General features: G+C 42.5%; 1 protein-coding gene and 2 pseudogenes across 2 annotated transcripts in view; 1 reads left to right on the forward strand and 2 right to left on the reverse strand.

Annotated features, from left to right (window-relative positions):
- Positions 1–2: 2 nt before the first annotated feature.
- LOC146472735 (vesicular inhibitory amino acid transporter-like) overlaps positions 3–24,870 on the reverse strand; it is a 30,524-nt gene continuing 5,656 nt past the window's right edge. The window contains exons 1-2 of one of the 2 annotated variants that reach the window (XM_085119453.1): positions 16,399–16,519; positions 3–1,575 (exon numbers count right to left, since the gene is read on the reverse strand). In XM_085119453.1, coding sequence (XP_084975579.1) covers positions 192–1,499 — 1,308 coding nt within the window. In that variant the 5' untranslated portion in view covers positions 1,500–1,575; positions 16,399–16,519 and the 3' untranslated portion in view covers positions 3–191. Of the gene's footprint in view, positions 1,576–16,398; positions 16,520–24,870 lie in introns of those variants that run through there. The other variant, XM_085119454.1, reaches the window with a different exon arrangement.
- On the forward strand, positions 12,744–14,940 carry LOC146472736 (uncharacterized; annotated as a pseudogene).
- LOC146472737 (vesicular inhibitory amino acid transporter-like) lies at positions 22,375–24,242 on the reverse strand (annotated as a pseudogene).

The raw sequence follows: 24,870 nt of genomic DNA on the forward strand, positions 1-24,870 counted from the left end.
CAACACGTGCATTTGAATTCATTTCTGACGCATCACCAACTCCGCGCCCTTTTCCCGTGAAAATATGTTCTCACACGTTTCGAATCACCATTTGAGGTGTTCCTGGTTTTAAGCCACAGTCTTCATCCATGTTGGTTTTGAAGTACGAATTTTAGCTCTTGTACAGGCATTTATAGAATGGAGAAATTATATTAATCCAGAATAAGGGCCCTCACTGAATAAATCACTCCAAATATGAAAGCAACGGCGCCAATAAAGATCAGCAGGATGTCCAAGCAAACTTCGTATCTTTTCAGCTTTCTGAAGTTTAATTTAAGGTGAACAGCACACGGGAATATGAAGGTAAAAAATGAGGCGAACACGCTCCCAGCGAAAGAGACAACTAAAGCGAACTTTGGAACTAGAATTGCAATCAAAATTGTCGACAGAACCACAATGATGCGAATCAGTAATGGGCCCAATATCGGCCTTCTAGCAGAGACTGTCTCGATCGCTGTAAATGTTTGGAGAAAATCAAACACTGGATAAAGAGGCAGGGCGTACGAAAGAACACAGAAAATAACAAAAATGAAACTGATACTCATGCGCAATGGGCCTTCGGGTAGATTGTTAAGGATAACTTGATTTGTGCCGGATCCAAAGGAAAGGAACGCAAAGACAGAAAAAACGACTTTTATCACCATAGTTATGGCATATGCTAGAGCAAGAGCTAAGGTGAATTTGTGTTTTTCACGCATGCTCTCTTCAACTGATGGCAAAATTGGAAGCGCGCCGTAACCGTAAATTAAAATCGAAAGACCAATGCTGACACCTTCACTGTCCCAAAACAGGATAGTGCCCAGATCCCACTCGTCCATGTGTTTGGCCCCATACCAAAGAACAGAGATCAAGACTGAGATTAATGCGATGACACTAACGACACTTAACCAGGCGATGTCTGACAAGGATTTCAGATACGTTGTTGGGAAAACCGCAACTCCTGCAATGAATGTCCACGCGATAGCTGTGAGGGATATTGAGGGGAGGGCGTGACTCATTAGTGATCCACAGAGAATAAGATATGAAACTGGAGCCAGGTACAAATCCAACTGCACAAAGGCTGTTACTATGTATCCTCCGTATCTGTGAGACAGAACCTCTCCTAGTTCTTTGAACGTTGATCTCGCTCTTACTCTTCTTTGCTTTTCGTCCGTGTCGTAGAAACACTCTATAAGGACTTTTCCCGTATACCATAAACAAACTGGTATTATAAAAAATGCCACAATGATGAGTATTCCGCCCTCTTTAACGGCATACGGCAGAGCAAGAAAGCCAATTCCTTCGATGAAATTTACGATGTTGAACACGGATTTCCAAACAGACACACTGCCAGCGGAAGAGCGGGGTGAGCTTGTATCTGCCAAGGATGTATCGTCATCATCGGAGGAACTTTCGGCATCAGAGGACTGTAGCTCTAAGATGGCCTGAGTTTCGTCACCAGAAGTCTCACTTTCACCCATAATTCAAGAAGCAACCTACAGTTGAAAGTTATAAACGCCAGTGGAATTCTCTCTGCACGGGAGCTTGCGGAATATCCTTTAGAGGCAAAGAGACAAACAAATCACTCAGATTAAGTATTAACGAACAACCTTCATGTATTACTAATCTACCCTGTGATCAAAGCTTTAAGACAATTCTGTTAATAATAACATAGCTAGCGCTGCGCATAGATTGAGTGATGCTTGAAATTCATCTTAAAAGCCTATTTAATATTATTGTAACGTGAAACACCGGCACATTGTTCTTGTTTTTCCTAACTTCAGTTATCATGGTTAACACGGCTGGTTTTACTTCCTAATGTATTTCAAGTGCCCGCGCATTTTATCTTTGTGCGCAAGCTTTCAGTAGTTCTCCGTTATATCCGTTATACGTAAGTTGGAACAGAGTAGCGGCAGAAATTTAAAACGGATTCCAGTCTAAATCACCAAAGGAAGGACTGATTTGCCGTCTTTCACTCAACTTTATGCTGTGTCAACAGTCTTTCAATGTTTGAATAACACAATATAGAGGCAGATATTCTCGACAGTTTTTACTGTACTAAGCTCGGTGGCAATGAACTTAATTAATATTTGTTTTGTTTTGAGGGTTAACAAAAATTTGGAGCATGAAGGATTGTTTCACTCTTTTACCCTGAGGCTACGAGATTGGTGGCGAACTCGAGTCCGTCATGGATCTGACAGAGAAAAATAGCCCATTTTACAGTTGTGTGCTAAGTCACCTGGCCTTGGATTGGAAACGAGGCTGCGGATGACCTTGTTTTGATACAAACCTCGCTGCTTTTCATATGTAGATCATGCTCTTCCTTAATATCAGGGTCGTAACGAGGTATACGGGGTCAGGGATCAAAGGCAAAAAATGGGGTGGGATCAGGAACCACAGGCCCGGAATCTGGGATCACAAGTGCTGCGAGGGGATCAGGGATCAAGTTTTCCGACAGAAAATCAAATATCATAAAATGACAAAATTCAGTTTAATTGGACGGCAAGAGCTGCCACCGTTTACAAATTCAAATGTATTTTTGCGGTAACATTTTGTTACGGTTTTGAACTGTATGCAATACGATCTGCTGGACTAGCTTGACCACAAAACGTGGATATCAAATTGCTCGGTATTGCACTTGGTACTGTACACTACTGATTGCATTTTTTTTTCTGACCAAACTCAAGAGAGCATATATGGTTTAGAGAAACGTCTAGTCTTCCTGCTAAAGAACCTAACGAAATGCCGGATTCATAGCTCGATCGTGCGTTACGCGCACTAAAGGATTCAAGCTCAGTATTCGATCTCAGCTGTGAGCTGGTAACATCTTACAATTATGTCACAGGGCATAAAAATCAAGACCAGTACAATAGGCCTTCTCTCGGTTTTCAACGCCCTTTTGACGAGTGGGCAGACACGTCTTGAAATAACCGTGTGTTTTTATGGAAATCCGATGCCAAATAATTTTCATAAAAACAACGCTTCTGAAAAATTCATGAATAGGAAACTTGACACTTAATCACTGGTCAGTGTAATCCCGGGTATATAAAGGCAGTTTGGTTTGCTGTGCCGTTGATGTTTGCTAACAATAAAACAATAAGTGCTTTCTTTTAGTACATCTGGCTCACAAAGTTATAAGAGGGAAATCTCTCTGTTTTATAATTCGATTCTATCAACCCGGCATAGTAAATCGAACGTTCGAAAATCGAACCCAATCGAACTCAATCGAACTCAATCCGTGGATTGAGTTCGATTGAGTTCGGCAATCGAACGAAATCGAACACCAGACTTTCAGAAAGTTCGATTTCCGAACAAATCGAATTCAATCGAACAAATCGAACTCAATCGAACTAAATCCATCTGATTGTGTTCGATTGAGTTCGGTTTCCGAACTCAATCGAACACAATTTAATTGATTGAGTTCGATTGGCTCTGGTAAACCTACACAAAGCAACCAAAAAGCAAGCCCATTAAAGCAGGTTTTTCTTGTACTTTGTTACAATTTTTCAATAACAGAAACCCCATTTATAAACTGTCCACGGCAGTTAAGAAAACAGAACGGAACAGAACAGAACAAAGCTATCATTATTCCCGCGGGCGTATTCCGAAATTGTCGTACCCTTTCCTTTTTTAGCTAACTTACAATTGCTGAATGACAAATCGAAGGGTTACTTTTATGCAAAAATACAAGCAAATTACTGAAAAAATTCGCCATCCTTGACGTCAAAGCGGCATTCCTGGTAGCCTTTTTGCTACGCATTTGAAGCTTACAATCCACAGCGCATCTGAATCCATTTCTGCGTAATTTCTTCGTTTACGTAAAACACGTGCGCTACACTCCGGACTGAAGTAACTCGAGCTTCCAAGATGGTTAGGGATTTTCAATGTTTTCCTGTTTTACACAAATCACGAATTCGTTCGATTTGGTTCGATTGATTTTTTTTCTTTTCGGTGAGTTCGATTTTGTTCGATTGCCGAACTCAATCGAACTCAATCCATGGATTGAGTTCGATTGAGTTCGATTGAGTTCGATTGAAATTTAGTTCGATTGGGTTCGATTTACTATGCCGGGTATCAATACCAATATCTAATTTCTATCAATTTTCGTCGTTTTGTTTTACTACCGAACGAAATCAAACTCACCGAAAAGTTCATGTTTGATTTTATTCGATTGCCGTGCCAATTGAAAAACAATCGAACGATTGGAGTTCGATTGAGTTCGATGTAGTTTTCTTTCGGATTCGTTCGATTGGCTACGCCGGGCAGATAACCAAAAGCGTGTGAACAAAACGTGATAAATATCCAACACTGAATTGAAGTAACAGTGCTACCGTAGATGATCAACTATTAATTTCTGCTTGCTACTAAATCACTATTTACAAGCTATTATAGAGGTATTTTCTTGTACTTTACGCGAAAATCCCAAGGCTTTGAAGCGATAAACATTTTGAATATTTAGATCCAATTAGCATATTGAAAGCGGGTGTCTACCGCAAACGGAGACCGAAGACCGAATTAAGACCGAAGACTTCAATCTCAACTAAAACTACAGGAGGAAAAAATGTGCTGGAACGCTTTGTTGGACTCTAAAACAATGAAATCGGAAGGTCGTCGTTTTGTAGAAATGCCCATCCCAAACTACATAACTGATTTCATAGTTTTAGAGTCGAACAAAGCGTTTTGGCGAGAGTCTTCATTTTGTAGTTCGAGATGGGCATTTCTGCAAAACGAAGACCCTACCGATTTCTTTGCTTTAGAGTCAAACAAACCGTTTCAGCATGTTTTCTTCCCTTGTAGTTTTAACTAAGCGAAACTTTCCACTTCTATAAAGCAATAAACATATTGCAATTTTTCCCGAAATCATTGTGAAAACAGGAAAACTGTTCGCCAGTTTCGGTCCACTTTGCAAGAAGCGACCTAAACCTGTTGCAAAATTAAGACCACACAAATGTAAGATGAGGGTTCTGGCGCAGCTCCGACAACCAATCCAGTTTTACCCCGAAAGTCGGCTCCCAGGTTCGCCTCGCCTCGGGATAAACAGCTTGGTTGTCGGAACTGCGTCCAGAACCCTCATCTTACATGTGCGCGCCAGGGTTTTTCGCATCGAAGAAATGTTGCACCCGCTGCGCCAGAGGTTTGCCCATCGAACGTCTGCACTTGCATACACGGTACGCGCCAGAATTTTTTCCTATTGAAGAAATATCTGCACCGATATATAGGCCAAGATGGGTGCCGAAAAATTCACGTCCGATGTTCTGCGGATGTTTTACGGAGGGATAACTGAGGCGGAAAACAGAAACCCGCCTCGGCCGTTACGACATGATTTGGTTGTGACATATGATACGTTCTTGGTGGTCCGAAATAACCTTGAGGAATGGCTTCGTGTTTGGAGAATGTCTTTGTCCGAAGAAAATCCGAACAACAAAGATCTTCTTGCGTTTGCGAGTGAAAACAAGGCAAAATACGTCGATCTCATTGAAAATAAAATCAGAAAGTTGCGAAGAATCAAAGTCGGCTTTGGGCTGAAAGCGATGTTTTTATTTTTAATCGAAAGAAATGACGTAACAACCGATTACATGGAGCACTTTTTCCAAGAAAACTAACCCCACGCCTTCAACTAACAAGAGGAGGACAAGATCGAAAGAGAATTTGACACATTTATTGACGCAGTAAAGGGTGAAATTGAGTCCTGGTCTGCAAAAGGATCGGGATGGGTTCTTGAAAGAATAATGCTCGCTTACGTCAACTTTGCGCGCTATCAGCCATTGCGCAGAGGAACTTACTTGAATCTTCCACAAAAATTGAAAAGCAAGAAAGCGATAACCAACGTACGTACGTAACAGCAATAACGAATGTCTGAAGTGGGCACTCAGAGCTTCTTTATTTCCACCAAACGATGGAGAGGACCGCAAAGGCCAAGCAAATATCTGGTTAACGATGGAATCAACTATGAACGTATCGATTTTCAAACCCCTTTGCGATTAATGTCTTTGGATGGGAAAACGACTGCATCATTGTCCACAGGCTGAGCAAAAAGTCAGTTGGACGAAAAACAACTCTACTGTTTTGTGAGGCGCGTGAACGCCCTGCTCTTCAATCAGGCCAAAGACAGAAACGAAAAGCATTTTTGTATGATGTGTTTGACCGGCTCTTCAAGAGCAGACTTGCTAGAGACTAGTATTCATCGCAGCCGTTTTTTGGGCTGTCACGCAAAGCTCCACCAAAAGAAGCGGCTTCAACTTTTCTAACTTAAACAAATTCAAAAGGGTGGCGAAGAGAGAACACAAGATGAGCTAACTTCTGCGATTTCAGCTTTGAAATCAGAGCTTTGTACTCACCCTAGAAGAGCTCACCGGCGAAATCATCGAAAATGGCCTTCGTGGTCTTGGCTGAAGGGGTGTGAAAGAAAACAATCACCGCCACCTTCTCCCGGAAGGAAGCCATAATGCTCGTCATCTTTTGGCCGGCACCCACATACTGAGGCCGGCGTGGCAGGCAGAAAAGCCGAGATTCACCAGCTGGCCCGTGCGCCCTTTCACATCTTTCGAAGCAGCGCAGTCATCGAGGATCAAGAGCGTATTCGAAAAGGCGGGAGACGATCTTCAGCCAGATTTCCACTTTGTGCTGCTCGAACATCAAGACGAACATTTACGGGTCATTTTCACATATTTGGTGAAGGGTCGTGTTGTACTTGAAATGTCAGGCAGATCAGCGTGATGTAATCGAAATTTTAGCGGAAGGGGCCGAGAAGCTGGTCCACCACGAACTGAGATTTTCCCGAATTCGTAGGACCAATAATGGGAGCATTGAACGGGATGTTTCTCCGCTCCATTGCTATATTAGTATTGCACAGATTACTATTGTGCCCCAGAATGTTCATCTGCAATCGCTGATGACAAAGACGTGGCATTTTACATTGCCCGAGCCGCTGGCGTTACGCTCGAGCTCAAGCTGGACCCCTTCTTTGGTGTTCACAAGCCAGGTGCCGCTGCCATGCATGGCCTGGTCAGCCATGGAGTGCAAATCGATCAGCAGCCCGAACTTGTTGTCGGTTTAGAACTTTGCGAAGTTTATGTGTTGCTGTTTTTTTTTAGGCTTTCCAAAGAAGCGGTGGACCTCTTCCCATATGTCTTTGCCCTCGATGGTGTTGTTGTACACCATGTTGGGCTAGCCGTTGACCGTGATGCTGACTTTGGTCAAGTGTAGGCTGACGCTCTGTTATGAGCCCCTGCTGCCTGCAACATACGGTTTGACGAACAGCAAAAGAATACCTTTAAGCAGCCGCCTTTGTGGATTGACACGAAGGTTGATCCCTTTTTCGGTGCCTTTTGCAAAGGGGACCACTGCATCTCGCATCACGTGGTGGTAAAGGACCTCCTTGCCAGTGGAAAAATTGCTGTACGCTTCGTCCGCCAGAGCCTTGCTTCTGATTGTTTCGTACTGGAGCTGGATGTTTTTCAGCTTGTATTTGAGCTTGGTGACGTCTGAGCCTTTTACAACTTGGGAAACTGGGGCGAGGATCAACCCAAACACAAGATAGTTGAAGAGGGCTTGGGAGTAAGAGACTCCGGTATTTTTTCTTCAAAATCGTTTTCAGCTTTTTTTCCACGTTGCCACTAGAAGTTTTCTTGTCCGCCGCCCCTGAGCGGATCTTGGAGAGGTCCTCGCTATGGATGCCCTCGAGCGGCAAGTTGTCCCGCTCCTCCTGCGAGAGGAAAAGGTCCTCCTAGATCTTAAAGATGTCGTACTCCACTGTGTGTTGCAGTATGGTGCCCGAGTACTTCACAACCAGCTTGTCAACCAGCGCGCTTGTGACGTTTTGCACAAGGAAGTTGTTGTCGTGGCCGCCAGTCAAGTCAATGTCAAAGAGCAGCTCGAGCGAGCTGGGTACGAGGACCTTGCTCTCATCCAGCTTGGGGACCAAAACGTACAGCGTCTCGCTGGGGCTGGCTTCGCCTCGATCAAAAGTGATGCGCTTGACTGCACGCTTGGCTTTCATGGCGCCGAGATTTTTCTCGGTGTGCGTTGGGCGAAGGTTCTCTTGCTTAGACATGATTACATTCGTAGAGAAACATTTTTCATTGGAAAATAGAAGCGCAGATCGCAGATTGCATGGCAGAAGGCGTTTTTCACAACCACGTTTTTGACCCGGACGATCTGAGTTTGGGTGACCGCGATGAAGACAATGACGATAGGGACCACAGCCCCGACGCAACAAATACTTTTGTGCAGGGCTCCACGTCCACCCCCGGGCCTCAGGGAGAGCACATTGAGATGGAAACGAGGCATCACAAACAGGTGAGCTGCCAGGCACGTGCTTTGATGAAATCCCTTAATTTATTGGCTTTTTCATAAAGATGACCAACCGGCGATGCTGGCCAGAGCAAAAGAATATTCATAAAAAGGAGGTTCCCCAAAGTGGACTTCGGAAAATTGGGCCCAATCGGTTTCAGCAAAAAGAGTGGCAATGAGACAAAAATTGTCTCGTTCGGTGACAGGAGTTGTGAGACTTAAATTTTCAAAAAAGATGGCAGGGGTCCTCTCAAAAAAATGCACAGACAAGTTCAAAACATCCCTTGGGTCAGACGCTGAATCTCTGATTGCAAGTTCGTATTGATGCACATCAAGAAGAACATGGCTCGAATCTTGAAAGTGAAGCAGAGCTGCGAAGACTGCAGCAACTGAAAAAGAATTTCCAAGGTGATCTTGAAAATAAAAAAAGAGAGCTCGGGGCTCTTCAGAAACAGGTTAAAAACAAAGAAAAGGAACAAGCGCGGGTTGACAGACTCAGAGGCGCCCTCTCTGCGAAAGAACAAGATTGAAACACTTTTGAAGAAAGGCTCAACACCACGAAACCCCTCGATGAACTGAATGAACAAGAGGCTGAGCTCCGGCGCCAAAATGAAGAAGACATAGCGCTCATCGACGATGAGAACACTTCTCCTTTCGAAAGAGTGGCTGCCTAGGAAAGAGTCGCACAAAGAACAAAGATTGAGGAAAGAGAACGAGCCATACCGCTTCGGGAGAGGATCAAAGATATCTTCAAAAAATACGGCATGACGGTGGCCTCTGTCTTTCTTGCCGCAGGCGTCACGATCAGTGTGGTCGTCAGCTCCATCACCAACGGGTTGAAGACCCTTGGACCTCGCCAAAAAAACGGCTAAGCTTCTTCCGGAGCTGCTCGGGTCGAGCGCTGTTTTCCTCTTCAAAGCCGCTGGGAAGGCCATTGGTTTTCTGCCAGAGCACACCTGGCTGCTGATTTTGGCCGCCGTGGCCTTTGTGATGGAGAAACATATCAAAAAGCAGCGGTAACAGGCAGCCAAAAGAACAACAGGCCCACAACCGCAACCACGCCAACAGCGACAACGGCATGTCGTGAGACTAGCTACCGGAACCAGCCGCTGGAGTCGGTTCTCCTTCTTGCTACTTTGTTTGAGGCGGTGGAGTCAGGCTTTTTGTCTTGGCTGCAGGCTTTAGGCCTTTTTGTGCCTCTGTTGCGGCTTTGTGGTTCGGATTCGAGGGGTTGCTGTTTGGCGGGTTCACTTTTGGTTCCCTCCTGGCCATCAGTTGGAGGCCTTCTTTTTTTGTGCTCTGGTTCACCCCTTGGTTTATCCCGAGCTTCATCCCAGCGCCGGCTTGCTTGAGCTGGTTGTTGTATCCGACTGTGGTTTTTGCGTTGATGACCATCCGCCCCGGCATCAGCCATGCGCCCAGGCACACGGCGAGATTCAGCATGACCTTGGCTTTGTCCACCGCCAGCTGATACCGCTGCACGCTCTTTGTCAGGTCAGGCTGACGGATCACATCTTCAACCAGGACAAGAAACTCGGTCCGCGCCTCTTTTGCCCGACCCCCGAGTCCAGAATGCTGCTTTAAACGTTGACCTGAGACCCCAAAACATAGTAAACGAACGCTTCAATCGACTGGTTAAGCCCAAGGTGTACCAGAAGTCGGTTTTGTGGTCAACCCCAAGTCGCTGCAGAGTCTTTGGTACGACGCCTCGTCATACTTGTTGTCATTCGGGTTGAACGTGGGGTCATCGGGAAAGGCGGAGAAGTTCTGAATCCCACCCATCTGAAACAGGATCCGCCTGGCAGTAAAATAGACGTGAAACCGGTAGACAGCTGTGACCTGTGGTGGAATTGTCGGGGTGGTCTTCGAAAATTTCGCGAGAAAGCCCGCAGCTGATAGTCGCGCACCAAATTGCAAAGTTGAGCTGTTGCGGCCAATAGACCATGATCGGTCCACCAAGCCATTTTTTCGACTCTGCCCTGAACGGTGTGTAGTTTGGTCTGCTGAAAAATCTCTCTGAACTTTGTCGTTAAAAATTGGTCTGGGGTCACGAAGATGTTGATCGGTTTGCTGAAAATTTCTTTCAGACTCGGGATTTTATTGTAAAATGGCATGGCGGGAATTGAAACGCTGCTACCTTTTAGACCGCTTGGTGACAGCTCGTGTGGAAACCCAACAACGTGCTTGTCGATCCTGAGAGCGTCTTTCATTGCTTGCGACCAAAATTTGCTGTCCAACTTTACCACGCTTTGAAGCAGGTAGGGGCCGCCGCCTTTGAAGAAAATGTCCGCCGTCGCCGTGTGGTCTTTTTCAAAAGAGACCTTGGCGAGAAATTTGCTCTTGTCGGCGTTCGGGTACTTCTTGTCAAAGGCTGCCCACACCTTTAATGCTTTGCGAGCTTGCTTTTCATGGCAGTCTCATTCGACTGATACCACGAAATAGCCCACCTTTGGCTGAAGAAAGCGTGCTCGAAGTCCATGGTGATATAAAAACCGATTTTTTTAAATGAAATGTTTTTTTTCGCCTTTGCATACAACTTAATTCGAACCCCTACACCATCTATTTTGACGAGCCAGCTCCGAAAGCGTCTTTTGTCAGGCTTCTTTCCCGCTCGCTTTTCAATTCGTGGCTAAATTTGAAGCGTGATGGACAAATTTCTTTGTTCGATCTGAGTGGTGTCACTTCTCCCACTACTGTTTCTGCGGGGCATTACGCCCTAGAAAAAATGGAAAAATCTTTTCAAAAAACGAGACGTAAAATTAACCACCGAAATAAATACGACTGTCGGAGAGATGGCAATTAAGAACTTGGAGGGGACAAAAATCCGTCTCGACAGTGACCTGGTCAGGTTTCTTGGCATATCCCGCGACCTGAAGATAATTATATCCGTCAAACGGCTCACAGCACTCTCCACTTACTTTGTTCACTGCGATTTGATCGATCCGGAACGCAATTCGATGAATGGGAAAGCATCAACCCTTCTTTGCAAAGTTCTACATCAGAGGGGTAGCGTTTGAAAAGGTCCACTATCAAACGGCAGAATACCAAGGCTTTCGTGACGTTTCGACGGGTGAATTTGTTCAAAGATGAAGGCGGGAAGCTATCTGATTTTCGCGGTCAACCACTTCACGTTTCGGATTAATTAAAAAAATCTTCGGATTTTATAGCCATGTCTTCCACAAATGTGTTGCCAAGTGCACCGCCGGCTCAGAGAACTTCCGCCTTGCGAAAATCAGTGAAGTCGAGAAGGAAATCTCCGGTGAAGTCGATCACTACAGGCTTGTCCTAAAAAAATACAAAAAAGTTCGAAAAGTGACTGTTCACGTCGCTGCGATCTCTCTCGGGGGTTTGACGACCCTTCTCTCTTCAGGCACGATTGCGGCCTCGCTGACCGGTGTAGGTGTTGTGGTCGGAGCTCCTATCGAGGGGGTTGCGGCTTGTTCGGCGCTGCTGCCACTGTATTGAGCTCTTTAAACAAGAAGCTCAGTGAAAAAAAAAGTGAACAAACACGCCACGATTCACTCGCAGGTCGTTTCGAAGCGCGACACTATCGACGGGTTGGTTTCTCGCGGTGTCGACGAAAATATCGTCTCCCACAAGAAGTTTCAACATATCACGCGCGAAAATCAGAAGTATCACGAAATCAAAGATTCTTTGCGAGCTCGAACTCAGCCGCCGACAAAAAACGGCTCGCTTCCCGCGGAAGTCGAAAACATCCCGTCCGAGGTCCGCAAAGAGCTTCAGGAGGGGTACCGAAGAAAACTCGAGGCAGGACACGAAGCTTTGAGCTGAATTTTTTGGTCAGTTATACGAAGAGCTGACAGAAAATGCTTGCGTTGGGACTCGCCGTTTGCTTTCTTGCTTTGCGGCGCTTCGGTGTCGAGCCTTTGCTGGCTGAGGTCAGAGAAGTGGCGAGAGCTTTAGAAGAAGCTCGTGAGAACCCACTGAACGAGGGTAAAATAATTCGTTGTTCATCAAATTCGGCCCGCTGTGGTTATTTTTTTTCTCGTTCATTCAAAAACCAGGTGATTCAAGCGATGATAGAAGCTAAAATAACAACCGAGCGGCAAAATTAATCCGTTCTTCATTAAAAATTCAGTCGATCCCACATTCCTTTCCTCCAATTCCGATCGGCTGTGAAAAAAAGCTACTGACCGATCGGCATTTTATGAGCGCTTCGGCATTTCGTGAGCGTTTCGGAATTTCATGAGCCCTTCAGAATGTCTAGGCGAAATGGAAATTAACGGGTGGATTTCTTTCCACTCTTCACAGTTCGCTTTAACGTGCCACCTAACCTGATCTAGCAAATAAAAAAGAAACTTTATGTGTTTTGGGTGTAAAATCAGGCAGCTGCTTCTTATCTTGTGACGTCAATGCTTCGAATGAAAACAATGAAAGGGGGTTTCCCTGCTTGACCGAGCATGATATTAATAATGTCTAATTTGAAGCAACTGAATTGTAGGGTAGTTTCGGATTCTCCGTATAGAATGTCTAATTATGTAGTATATTCGGATGCAAGCGCCACAGGGTGTGGTGCTTACCTAGATATTAATGGCGAGCAAGTTTGTAATAAGCAATGGGATTTGGAAGAACGTAGAAGAAGTTCTACGTGGAGGGAGTTATCTGCCATATTGTTCGCTTTTCATTTATTTTTATCCTTACTTATAGGCTCTTATGTGAAGTGGTTTTCTGATAGTCAAAGTGCATATAAAACCATACAAGTGGGAAGTATGAGAAGTGATTTACATGCTATTGCGGTGGAGATTTTTCAGTTCTGCGCCAATAATGGTATAGAGTTAGAGGTCCAGTGGATCCCTCACACTAAAATTGAGAGAGCTAGTCGTATTAGTCGTATCATTGATATAGATGATTGGCAGATTTCAGCCGATTGTTTCATGTCCTTAGAGGAAAGCTGGGAGGTTCATTCAGTGGATTGTTTTGCTAGTTATTATAATAACAAGGTTTCCAAGTTTTTCTCTAGATGTTGGAACGAAGGTTGTAGCGGGGTGGATTTTTTCGTGCAAAATTTGGATGGTGAGAATTGCCTCGTCTTTTCTTCCCGTAAGCCTTATTGCTAGAGCTATAATTCATTATTTGCACGTTTTCAGGGCCATTGTCGCTATAGTCGTGCCCTTTTGGCCTTCGTCATATTTCTGGCCCATTATTTCTAGGAATTTTCTAGATTTGTAGTAGATTGTAAGTGTTTTGGTGCTACTGCCTCAGAGCAAGGGCGTAACACCAACTCGTTTTTGGGTAGTGATAGGTTCACTGGGTTCACCTTGGCTGTTCGTATGAAGTTTTCTAAAGTCTCTTTAGCTTTATTTACATAGGACGCTTGTCCATGTATTTTTCAGTGGACAGAGGCACTGGCCTGATTCAGTATTATTACCGTGACAATGATTTTTGTGGATAAGAGGCACTGGCCTGAGTTTGGTATTGTCACAATGTTTTTTGTGGATTAGAGGCACTGGCCTACATTGGTATTATTACAATGTTTTCGTGGAAGCGCTTGCCGTTTTGTCATGTTCCGGCAGAAGTATTTTTGCAGCATGTGACTGTTTTGGCGGTCATATTTTCTGTTATTTCTTTTTTTTTTTCTCGTTACAGGTATTTGTCTCAGACCACGGTTGGAGGTGTATACCCGGTTAGTGAAAAGCCAGACTTAGGAGAGCTTATTTCCATATTGCTGAGGTCTAAAGCGGATTCTACAACGAAGAGATACGAGAGAGAGATTTCGAAGTTTATTGAATATTGTAATTTCCCCGGGGTTCGGCCGGTGCCTCCTTTTCCTATTGCGTTTATGGTTGCTTATTTTTTTAAGGTTTATAAGTGCTCATATGCCTCTTTCTATAGTTATGACTCACGCAGCTCTTAAGTGGTTTCACTCGTCCGGTCTAGGTAACGGCGCTAATCCGTTGGATAGTTCTATTTGTCATAAGTTGTTGGAGGCTGCTAGGCGTGATAAGCCAGTAAGTGTTAAAAAGGCGCCTCTATCTGCTGAGATTATTAAGACTATTTTCGTTAAGTTTGCTGATGCTTCTGCTAATCTTAAGGACATACGCGTTGCTTTTATCTGAGCTCGTTAGGCTTTGCGGAGTTTTTTCGTTATAATGAGCTGTAAAATCGCGCGCCCGTACATCTGTTGAAGTTTGTCCTGATTATCTTAGAGTGTTTGTTCCCAGGGCTAAAAAAGACATTTATCGCGAAGGTTATTATGTTTATATTAAGAGGTTAAATAGCGAGTATTGCCCAGTTGCGCTTTTGGAAAAGTATATTTCCATGTGTAACATTGATCTTTTCATTTCAGTTGCTCTTTTCCGTCCAGTAAGATTTTTTAAGCCCACCAATTCTTACATGTTATATAGAGTTAAATTATCATGTACCAGATGTTGAAAAATCTTTAAAGAGTACCGGTATCTTAAGGAATTAGGGGTGGATCATAAATTGTACGGTCTTCATAGTTTAAGGTCTGGTGGAGTCACCTCTGCCCTTAGTTGTTATCCTAATCTTTCAGAAAGGGTACTCAAGCTTCACGGACGGTGGAAGTCTGATATTGCGAAAGATATTTATATTCTCGAAGATGTTTTTAAGCGTTTACAAGTAACTAAGTCAGCTTGGCTTGTAAATTAGCATTTACTTAGTCCGATTCAGTTTATTTGTGTTATTATGACTGTTGGTGTGAATCTGAATAAGCATCCAGCCATCAATTTGTTGTATTTAGTTATCTATGTTTTCAAGAGGGAATTAATTTACGTTCGTTTGAGCGTAGCGAATTAGAACGTAAACATTATTTCGTTCAGCCGTGCTAAACCGTTCGATTTTGCCCGATTCGTTCTTCTTAATATAATCCGAACTGATGTTCCCTAAGCCGCGTTTATCTAAAAACAACGAACTTTCAAGAGCTTTTTTGAGATTTGATGTGAATAGAGTTATTTTGCTGCTCCTCATTTTGTTTGTCTAATAGAGTGTGCTAATTCAAGTTTAATAAAGTCTTGCTGTTATGGCCGATCGCCTCTCACTTCGTTTGTCCGCGTTCGACTGCAGTCATCTCCTGGGAATACATCTTTTTCATATTCAGATACTTGTCGATTAAAATCGATCAAATCCAATTTCTAACATTGAAAATAGATCAAAATCGATAATCACAAGAAATCTTGCGATCAATTTTTATCGATTTCCGACATTTTTGGATTGATTAGTATCGAATTCGATCGACATGCAACGATCTACGTCTATCGACTTTCGAAATTATCGACATGTTGCGCCTTGGATTTCGTCGTAGTCGTGAACGTTAAGCAAAGGTGAGCCGGGATAGACTCCATTTTTGAAACACATGGAAACAGAGCCCATCTCGGCCGCAAATATAGTATTTTGAACAAAACAAGACCTTTACGATTCGTTCTCGTTCTTCGCAAAAAGGGGCTTCTAAAATCGCCACATGAGCCTCGTCCCAGCCTAGATCCGCTCGCTCCCTCATTTTTATAGCGAGATAATCCTTGAGAATCCTCTCCCAAAGCTCTGGTGGGAGGTTTTGAATACCCTTGGAAAGGGTTGGCGGCTCTGCCGACGCAAGAGGCAGGATTCTGTTTTCCGCTTGAGTTACCCCCCGGTAAAACAACCGCAGAACATTGGACGTGGATGTTGCAGCAGCCATCTTGGCCTATATACCGGTGCCGATAATTCTTCAATAGGAAAAAATTCTGGCACGTACTATGTGTGCAAGTGCAGACATTCGATGGGCAAAACTCTGGCGCAGCGGGTGCAGACATTTTTCGATGGGCAAAACTCTGGCGCAGCGAGTGCAACATTTCTTCGATACGAAAAACCCTTGGGCAAAGATGTAAGATGAGGGTTCTGGACGCAGCACCGACAACCAAGCTGTTCATCCCGAAACGAGGCGAACCTGGGAGCCCAGTTCCATCCCGAAACTGGTTTGGTTGTCGGAGCTGCGTCAGAACCCTCATCTTACATGTCAGTCAGTAGACCGCATCCTTTTATCCGGCCGAGATTCACGCTCTGAACACTGCGATAAGTCGAGAAAGCAATTCTGCCCCACATCATTGCGAAAAAGAGGAACATTTTACTTACCGAATACGATGAAACACTCCTCCAGCAAATATGACAATGAATACGGAGAAGCACAACCCGTTAAGGGTAAAAAGAGGAATGGCTTTGGGGAATGGCATGTGGCATGATCAGCTGCGAAATGATATAATTATGCGAAATACGATTTATGCGGGGAATGAAAGGTGGTCTTCCACTCAAAATTCATTCTCGTCCCCAGAGCTCCAAGGTTTTTTTCTTTTTAATTGTTAAACGAGTGGCTCTGGGACCAGCCAAAACTATCTCTGTTTTTCATTGGCTGTCGAAAACTTGATGCGCTATAAGGTAAAAAATCCTACGCTTCTGTGCATTGGTCTTTATAATTACTTCCGGTGAGACGCTTGAAATCGTGCTATGTAAAGAAACAAATAATGTCAATATTTGGTCGATAAATGAAAAGTACATTCAGTTTAGCGCAAAGAATTAGCGATTTGGATAAACGTTCATCAAAGGAGGCGCCTGAAATATTTTCGGAAACTGGATGTTGAAATATTGCGCGAAGTGTTTCAATTCTTCCAACTGAATAAGCTACCTTGCTCTCCATAAAAGCCAAGGCGATCATTGGCATCTCAGAGGAGAACTGAACGAAGAGTAAATCATACTCTGATCTTTGTACTAGCACAAGTCAGGAGTGATGTAGCTCTCAGTTTCGAAGGTAAGTGCCTCTGACTCGGCTTTATTCCGTTGCCCAGAAACACGCTTACGGCCAAACAGACAAAACATTTCGATTTATAATATTCGGAAGTACTGTACACAGTCCCACACAAATAATAAAATGCTGAGAAAAATTGAAGTTTCCCTTGTTGGCAATAATACAAGTAACTATCTCTGATGTATTAGGCGGTTTATTCCGAGGAATCTCATATTCTGGTTTAAGCTGACCACAGATTCATTGGATTGTCCTGTGCAAAGTAATGTAATTTGGAATTGATTTAATAAACAAAAATAAATAAGTGCAAACCTTACAGAAGCTCTACCAACTCACAGATCAGAGGCTAAGCAAACAGAAGCTAAAAGGCAAATTAAAGATTTGTTCTTGGATTTTTCTTGCACTGATTAAATGTTCTTCTCGCTTCCACTGGTTCACCCAATTAGTGCATTGTTTGCTTTTAAAGAATGGTGCTTCTTATGGATTTTGTGAAGGGATTAGGACTAAGGGACTTATGTAAGTCTTATTTAATACTGAATATGTCTGGACAATCCATTAACTTCCAATTAAATAATCACTTTCAATTAACAGCTCACATGAGAACTGCACCCTTTTTGAGTCACATGGAAATTATGGCATCTCATTTTTCTGTTGAGAATTAAAAGCAACGTAACTGAACTGATAACCTCCTCAAATCACAACCCCTGATGGCCTGTTTACACGGAGGAAGGATACATTTGTGGCGTTTCCGGATTCACCACAGAGGAAGGATAGAGGAAGGATACATCCGTGACTTTGCCACTGCAAGGGTCACCTGGCAGTACTTTGTTTCTTTTTATTGTTGTTGTTGCGTTTTGACATGTGCTTTACATGTATGACATCTAGCCACTTATTAGTATACATCCCATCTGTTTGCCTCTTTCTCTGTGAGTTATCCTTCTTACTTGTTTTAAATGTTGTTTTTAGATGAAGAACTTTCTCCCTGTGTTTAACAGTTACTACACTCAAGTGACACCCATCTCAGAAGGAAAACTGTCCTAGAATTGAAAGGTTCTAGTTCTTTTGTATTCAAGTCTGTTACTAATTTTAGTTGGTCTTGTCCTTGAGTATTTTAATTGATGCTTCTTAGACAGTTTTTAAGACATCTGAATTTGTTTTTTAATATTTATTTTATTACTCATTCTATTTTATAACAATTTTTAAATTTTGGAAGTGTAAATAAATTTGCTTTAAGCTATAGATCTAAGTACAAAACATTTTTTCACATTTTAAAGTTTCAAATGGAATAGCAAAAGCTCCAATGGCAGGTCTCATTTTTTTTTTAGTAGTGTGGGGAACGTCTCTGACTCTATGAAAGACTGTTTGGCACTGTAAAGGATACTATCAAAATGCCTCTGTGGCAAACAGAGCTGTTTGATTTAGTTTAACCTACCTGTAGCTGCCAATGCCACCTTAGCACATTTTATTTTATTGTTTATGAGAACAAAAAAGGAAATAAAATGCTGCTTGGAGAGCAGACCACGAGGCCACTTGTAAAGCTAATTACAAGGGCTCTGCTCCATCTATGGAACGTGAGGGTGCCTTGAGGATCTTCTCCCGGTCTTTAAATAAGCAAAAGATTATGTACAATGAATATTATGAAAATGGGGATAGCAAGAGCTTTAACTTGGTTCAAGACAGCTAATAAGTGTTTGATGTTGAGGTTCAGAAGAAAGAATGTGTTGGACATGTGCAGAAGAGACTAGGAACTGCTTTACGAAAGCTGAAAAAAGAGAAAAAAGGGTTGGGTGGAAAAGGAAGATTGACAGATGCAATGATTGATAAGCTGCAAAATTATTATGGAATTGCCATCAGGAGCAATTCAGGCAACCTACCTGCCATGAAGAAAGCAATTTTAGCCAGCCTTTTTCATTGTGCCTCTTCAGCAGATAGGAATTTGCACCTGCAATATTGCCTAGAAGAAACAGACAGCTGGTGTGGGTTTACGAGGGACAGAGCTAACAAAACAAATTTTTTCAAACCTGGTCCTGGTTTGTCTCTAGACATAATTGTTGAACTAAAACGATTTATGCCAGCTTAAGTGAGGACGACCTTCTCAGCAGATGCCTGGATGGCAAATCTCAAAACCAAAATGAGTCCCTAAATGGAATGTTTTGGGAGCGTGTATCTAAAGATGTTTTTGTGGGTGCCGAAGGTTTCCAACTGGGCATTTATGATGCTATAGCCCATTTTAACATTGGCTCAAAGGCTTGTGTCAAAGTATTTGGCAAGCTTGGAATCTCTCTTGGAGAATTTTGCATGACTGGCTGAGGACAGTCCCTACCCTGCCATGTAATAGCAGTAGACACAGCTTGTATTCACAAAGGACCTTTGTTTAATACTTAACTGGAACTTTTGAGATTGATTTTCTCGATTGCGCAATTTTCAGAATATAGCTAAATGCTAGAAGAATATCTTAAAAAGTATTTCCCTGATTGATACCAAACTTGAACAATTAGTTTTTATAACGTAGGTTTATGCTGTGAACCTCAAAAATGGCTTGATATCTTTTCATATGACACTCTCTTTATTGTTTAATTATCTTGATGCTTTATATTTTTCCAAAACTGAGAAAAAATAACTAGATAAACAACTTTAGACATCTAAAGTGTTTGGATTTAGAGGTTAACAGCATAGAACTGTTATCAAAAAGTGTACAAGTGTTTATTTCATGTGAAAATGTTCAGTACTTTTTGAGATATTCTATTTAAGGCAACTACCGTTGTTTTCACTGTCGGGGGTCCATAGCATGGTTACCGTAGCAACAGCATGTCAATCAAAGTTGTCATTAGTATCACCAAGTGATGATCTGGCCATTGGTACAAAAAAAATTAGTGTACAACAAATAGGGAAATTTTTCAAATTTTGAGTGGAAGACCACATTGTAGAATCCAACGACTGTCCAGTACGACAAGAGACGTGTCATGGAGATTGAGAAAGAACTTTACGGAGGCATAGATCATTTTGAAGGCAATGGAAGTTCCAAAACTTGTTTATTTCGAGCCAACAAAATCGCTCATCGATGACACTCGTAAACTGAAAATTAAGTATTACAACGTAACGAAATCAACAACTAAAGTACAATAAAACAAAGCAAACTAACTGTGACCTTAATGCATTTTGGGGGTGGGACCCTAAATGTGTAACAACAAACTGAACAAACCTAAGTGAAAAGCACATAAGATATAACCCTTGCAGAGATGTAAATTCGAGCATTTTCGTAAAGGCATTAATAGGTAGTAAATTCTGGGAATAAAATTCCGTTTTCTAAGATTTAGCTCAATCATCCGAACAGACCTATCTGTATAAGCTTAAACAAATGTATCTTTAAAAGGTCACCAACGATTTGGGAACGCTCGAGAAACCGTTTTGTTTAATTGTTCTCGTTAGTGCCACAGATGAAAACAACCCCGAAAGAGCAAAAATGTTACAGAGACTTTGATTCATGGAGGGTGGAGGGGGACGGGGGGGGAGGGTGTCAAATACGGTGTATGGTCGATTACGAAAAGGAGAGAGAGACCTTCATGCCAGAAATTGTTGTTATGGCAAGACAATTTTGCCATGACTGTACGTTCCTCATTATCAAGACATATTCTTATATAACTCGGGCAGTAAGGAGGACCGAGTTAAGGTTTCGGTAGCATTATATTATCAAATTCTTTTTTCTTTTTGGGGTCGCGATGAGCCGAGAGATAAGACTGCGGGCCACGAATTATTGTTCTCGGTCTCGTTTTTTTGTACTCGGCTGGTAGGAGTTCCGTTTTCTGTCGTGTTATCAAATTCTTTAATTTCCCGGTTGCGTTCTTTGTTCTCGGGCCGTGAGGACTGTTTACAATATGCGAGCCAGACGTGCAAAGCATGAACAAAACACGCGAGGCATGCGAGGCATGAACAACCCCAACATATACTGCTAACCGTTAAGCTAACCGGAGAGCTATTTAAGCTAACCTAAGTGTTATTTAGGCTAACTGGAGTGCTCTTTAGGCTAACCGGAGTGTTTTTTAGGCTAACCTGAGTGCCTCAAGGTTAGTTTTGTTTAACCGAAAATTTGGCAAGTAAATCAGTCTATGACCTCGCGGGCCAAGATAGATAAAGATGTCTCACGTTTACTACAGAAAAACAATCAATTTAGAAACGGTTTCTGTCTTCTAATGAAAGTTGAATAACAAATGCTTTCCCCTGAATTTCATTTAAAAATATTAACAGCGAAACATTGAAAAACGTACAAGGATATAAACATACGCGTGATGCGTAACGTTACTCTAGATCCGGGGGGGGGGGGGGGGGTACTCAACAGATGCTTGGGTAGGGAGGTGCGGCCCGGGCGTTCAAACCCTGACCCTGTTTAAGACACAATTCCAACCTCGTTCCCAGGGTCTCTCATCTTCTCCTCTCTCGCTTGGGCGGGAAGATGAAAGACCCTGGGAATTGACGAGGTTGAAACAATTTTCCGATTTCCCTATCCCGTTTAAGACAGAATTCAAAATTTTCAGGCCCTTTCTAAGACATTTAACCCAAAATCACACCCTGTTTAAGACTAGAATGAAATAAGAATACACTAGTTTCTTACTGTATTTTAATGCATTGGCAATCACAATCTGTTTAAGCCATTAGGTCATGTAGGGATACCCTGTTTAAGACAAAAAGTGATGAAATAGATACCCGTTTAAGACAAAACACCCGGAAAATTAAACCATACCCTATCAGGCCGCACGTCCCCGTTAAGGTCACATAAGAGAGTAACCTCCCGCCCACCGGGTCTAGATCATACCAAAAATTACGGTCCGTCATTGACCCGGCGTCACATACATATTAGGACTGTACAAATGGTTTCTGTCTCTAAACGAAAGGTGAAAACGTAAGGATTAAAGCCCGGGGATTATAAAATTATAAAAAAGCATTCGTAATACAAATGTCGTTTTCCCCTGTATTTCATTCTAACTGCAAGAAATGCAATTCTATCTGGTGGTTACTTATTGCCTCACTATATATCTGTATCTATCTATTTGGTAGCCTGCGAGCAAAGCTCTCTTGGGGGCGGGGGGCGGGAGGGGGAAGGGGGATCCACCCCAAGAGAGCTTCCTCGCAGGCTATCTATTTGGGGGAAAGGCGATGCTGGAGGTTATCACTGTTAAAAGATTGTAGGCTTAGAACAATACGATCAGGTACCTCATGATTCTGATAGGACCAACATACTAAAGCCATATCATGTCTACGTTACATGGAGCGATAACCCCGTTACTGTACAAATGTTGATAATAAACAATCGCCAGTTACACTTTGAAAAATATTATTTATTAAACGAAACTACAAAACAATGGTTTTGTGTTCTCGCTGATTCCTTTACTTGACAATTCGTTCGTTAAGAAGAAAAGGATTAAAGGAACGTTAAAAATAATGACGAACAAAGAAGATGGAAATACACCCGTAGTAGAGTCCGGTTGAGACTAACTTGCATACAACTCGTCGCGGGATTTTTGCTTTTCCTCCATTGCAAAAGCTTTCAAAAATATCGCATCAAACAGGTTCTGTAATTACTAAAGAACGTTTGTAAACAAAATATTCAGCTAACTTTCCTAAGGTCACTAAGGTGAACGCGATTCAAACATGAAAACAGCTTTCTGAACTCTCCGACGGTATCTGAAAAAGTTGGGCCAACGATTTCAAAGTACTTCTTATCAACACGCGCATGCGCCTAGGGTAACAAAGTTCATTTAAAGAACACCGGGAAGGGAAAAAACGTACTCGTTCAACACGTGCATTTGAATTCATTTCTGACGCATCACCAACTCCGCGCCCTTTTCCCGTGAAAATATGTTCTCACACACGTTTCTAATCACTATTTGAGGTGTTCCTGGTTTTAAGCCACAGTCTTCATACGAATTTTACCTCTTGCACAGGCATTTATAAAATGGAGAAATTATATTAATCCATAATAAGGGCCCTCACTGAATAAATCACTCCAAATATGAAAGCAACGGCGCCAATAAAGATCAGCAGGATGTCCAAGCAAACTTCGTATCTTTTTAGCTTTCTGAACTTTAATTTAAGGTGAACAGCACACGGGAATATGAAGGTAAAAAATGAGGCGAACACGCTCCCAGCGAAAGAGACAACTAAAGCAAACTTTGGAACTAGAATTGCAATCAAAATTGTCGACAGAACCACAATGATGCGAATCAGTAATGGGCCCAATATCGGCATTCTAGAAGAGACTGTCTCAATCGCTGTAAATGTTTGGAGAAAATCAAACACTGGATAAAGAGGCAGGGCGTACGAAAGAACACAGAAAATAACAAAAATGAAACTGTTACTTATGCGCAAGGGGCCTTCGGGTAGATTGTTAAGGATAACTTGATTTGTGTCGGATCCAAAGGAAAGGAACGCAAAGACAGAAAAAAACGACTTTTATCACCATAGTTAAAGCATATGCTAGAGCAAGAGCTAAGGTGAATTTGTGTTTTTCACGCATGCTCTCTTCAACTGATGGCAAAATTGGAAGCGCGCCGTAACCGTAAATTAAAATCGAAAGACCAATGCTGACACCTTCACTGTCCCAAAACAGGATAGTGTCCAGATCCCACTCGGCCATGTGTTTGGCCCCATACCAAAGAACAGAGATCAAGACTGAGATTAATGCGATAACACTAACGACACTTAACCAGGCGATGTCTGACAAGGATTTCAGAAACGTTGTTGGAAAAACCGCAACTCCTGCAATGCACGTCCACGCGATAACTGTGAGGGGTACTGAGGGGAGGGCGTGACTCATAAGTGATCCACAGAGAATAAGATAGGAAACTGGAGCCAGGTACAAATCCAACTGCACAAAGACTGTTACTATGTATCCTCCGTATCTGTGAGACAGAACCTCTCCCAGTTCTTTGAACGTTGATCTCGCTCTTACTCTTCTTTCCTTTTCGTCCTTGTCGTAAAAACACTCAATGAGAAGTTTTCCCGTATACCATAAACAAATTGGTATTATAAAAAATGCCACCATGACAACAATTCCGCCCGTTTTGAGGGCAAACGGCAGAGCAAGAAAGCCTAAGCCCTCGATAAAATTTAGCTCTAAGCTGGCTTCTCTTTCTATATCCAAAAGGGCCCTTTTAATAGGTGGTGTCTTGGAACCTCTCAGCATATCTAAGGATTTGAGGTAAAAACGTTGAGAAATAATCGATCGTAATTTATAAGCATGCACATTTTTGTTTTAGCTTACATCAACTCATAAATGAACCAACTCGAGTTTCTCTCTCAAAGTCAACTTTAATTGATTTACTAACTGTCCAGATAGAGTATCTTGCTCTGGTGTGTACCCCATCAGCATCAGTGACAATAGCCTTGTTTACGTTTATCGTAAACTTTCTACCGGTGTGCACTCCAGGGACCACTCATCTGTGACTTATAGGAAATTTAAAAGCTTTAACCTAACTGAATTCCGTAACGACATCTTTTCTCAGAATTGAGACAGTTTAAAAATGTTCGATAATCCCAATGACATGTGGCATGATTGGAAAAACAGTTTTCTTAGCATTGTTGATAAACATGCTCCTTTGCGCTCAAAACGTGTTAGAGCCTTGAAATCGCCTTGGGTTACGCCTTACTTGAAACAGCGTATGCATAAAAGAGACATAGCGAAGTTGAACGCAACGCGATCCAATGATCCTGTGGCTTGGTTGAACTATAAACAAATTCGTAATTCTGTAAATAATGCAATTAGACAAGCTAAGAAATCGTATTACACTAATGCTCTTCATGATAACGAAGGG

Source organism: Pavona decussata, unplaced genomic scaffold (assembly GCF_977016875.1).
Source record: "Pavona decussata unplaced genomic scaffold, jaPavDecu1.1 SCAFFOLD_98, whole genome shotgun sequence".
Taxonomy (NCBI): Eukaryota; Metazoa; Cnidaria; class Anthozoa; order Scleractinia; family Agariciidae; genus Pavona; species Pavona decussata.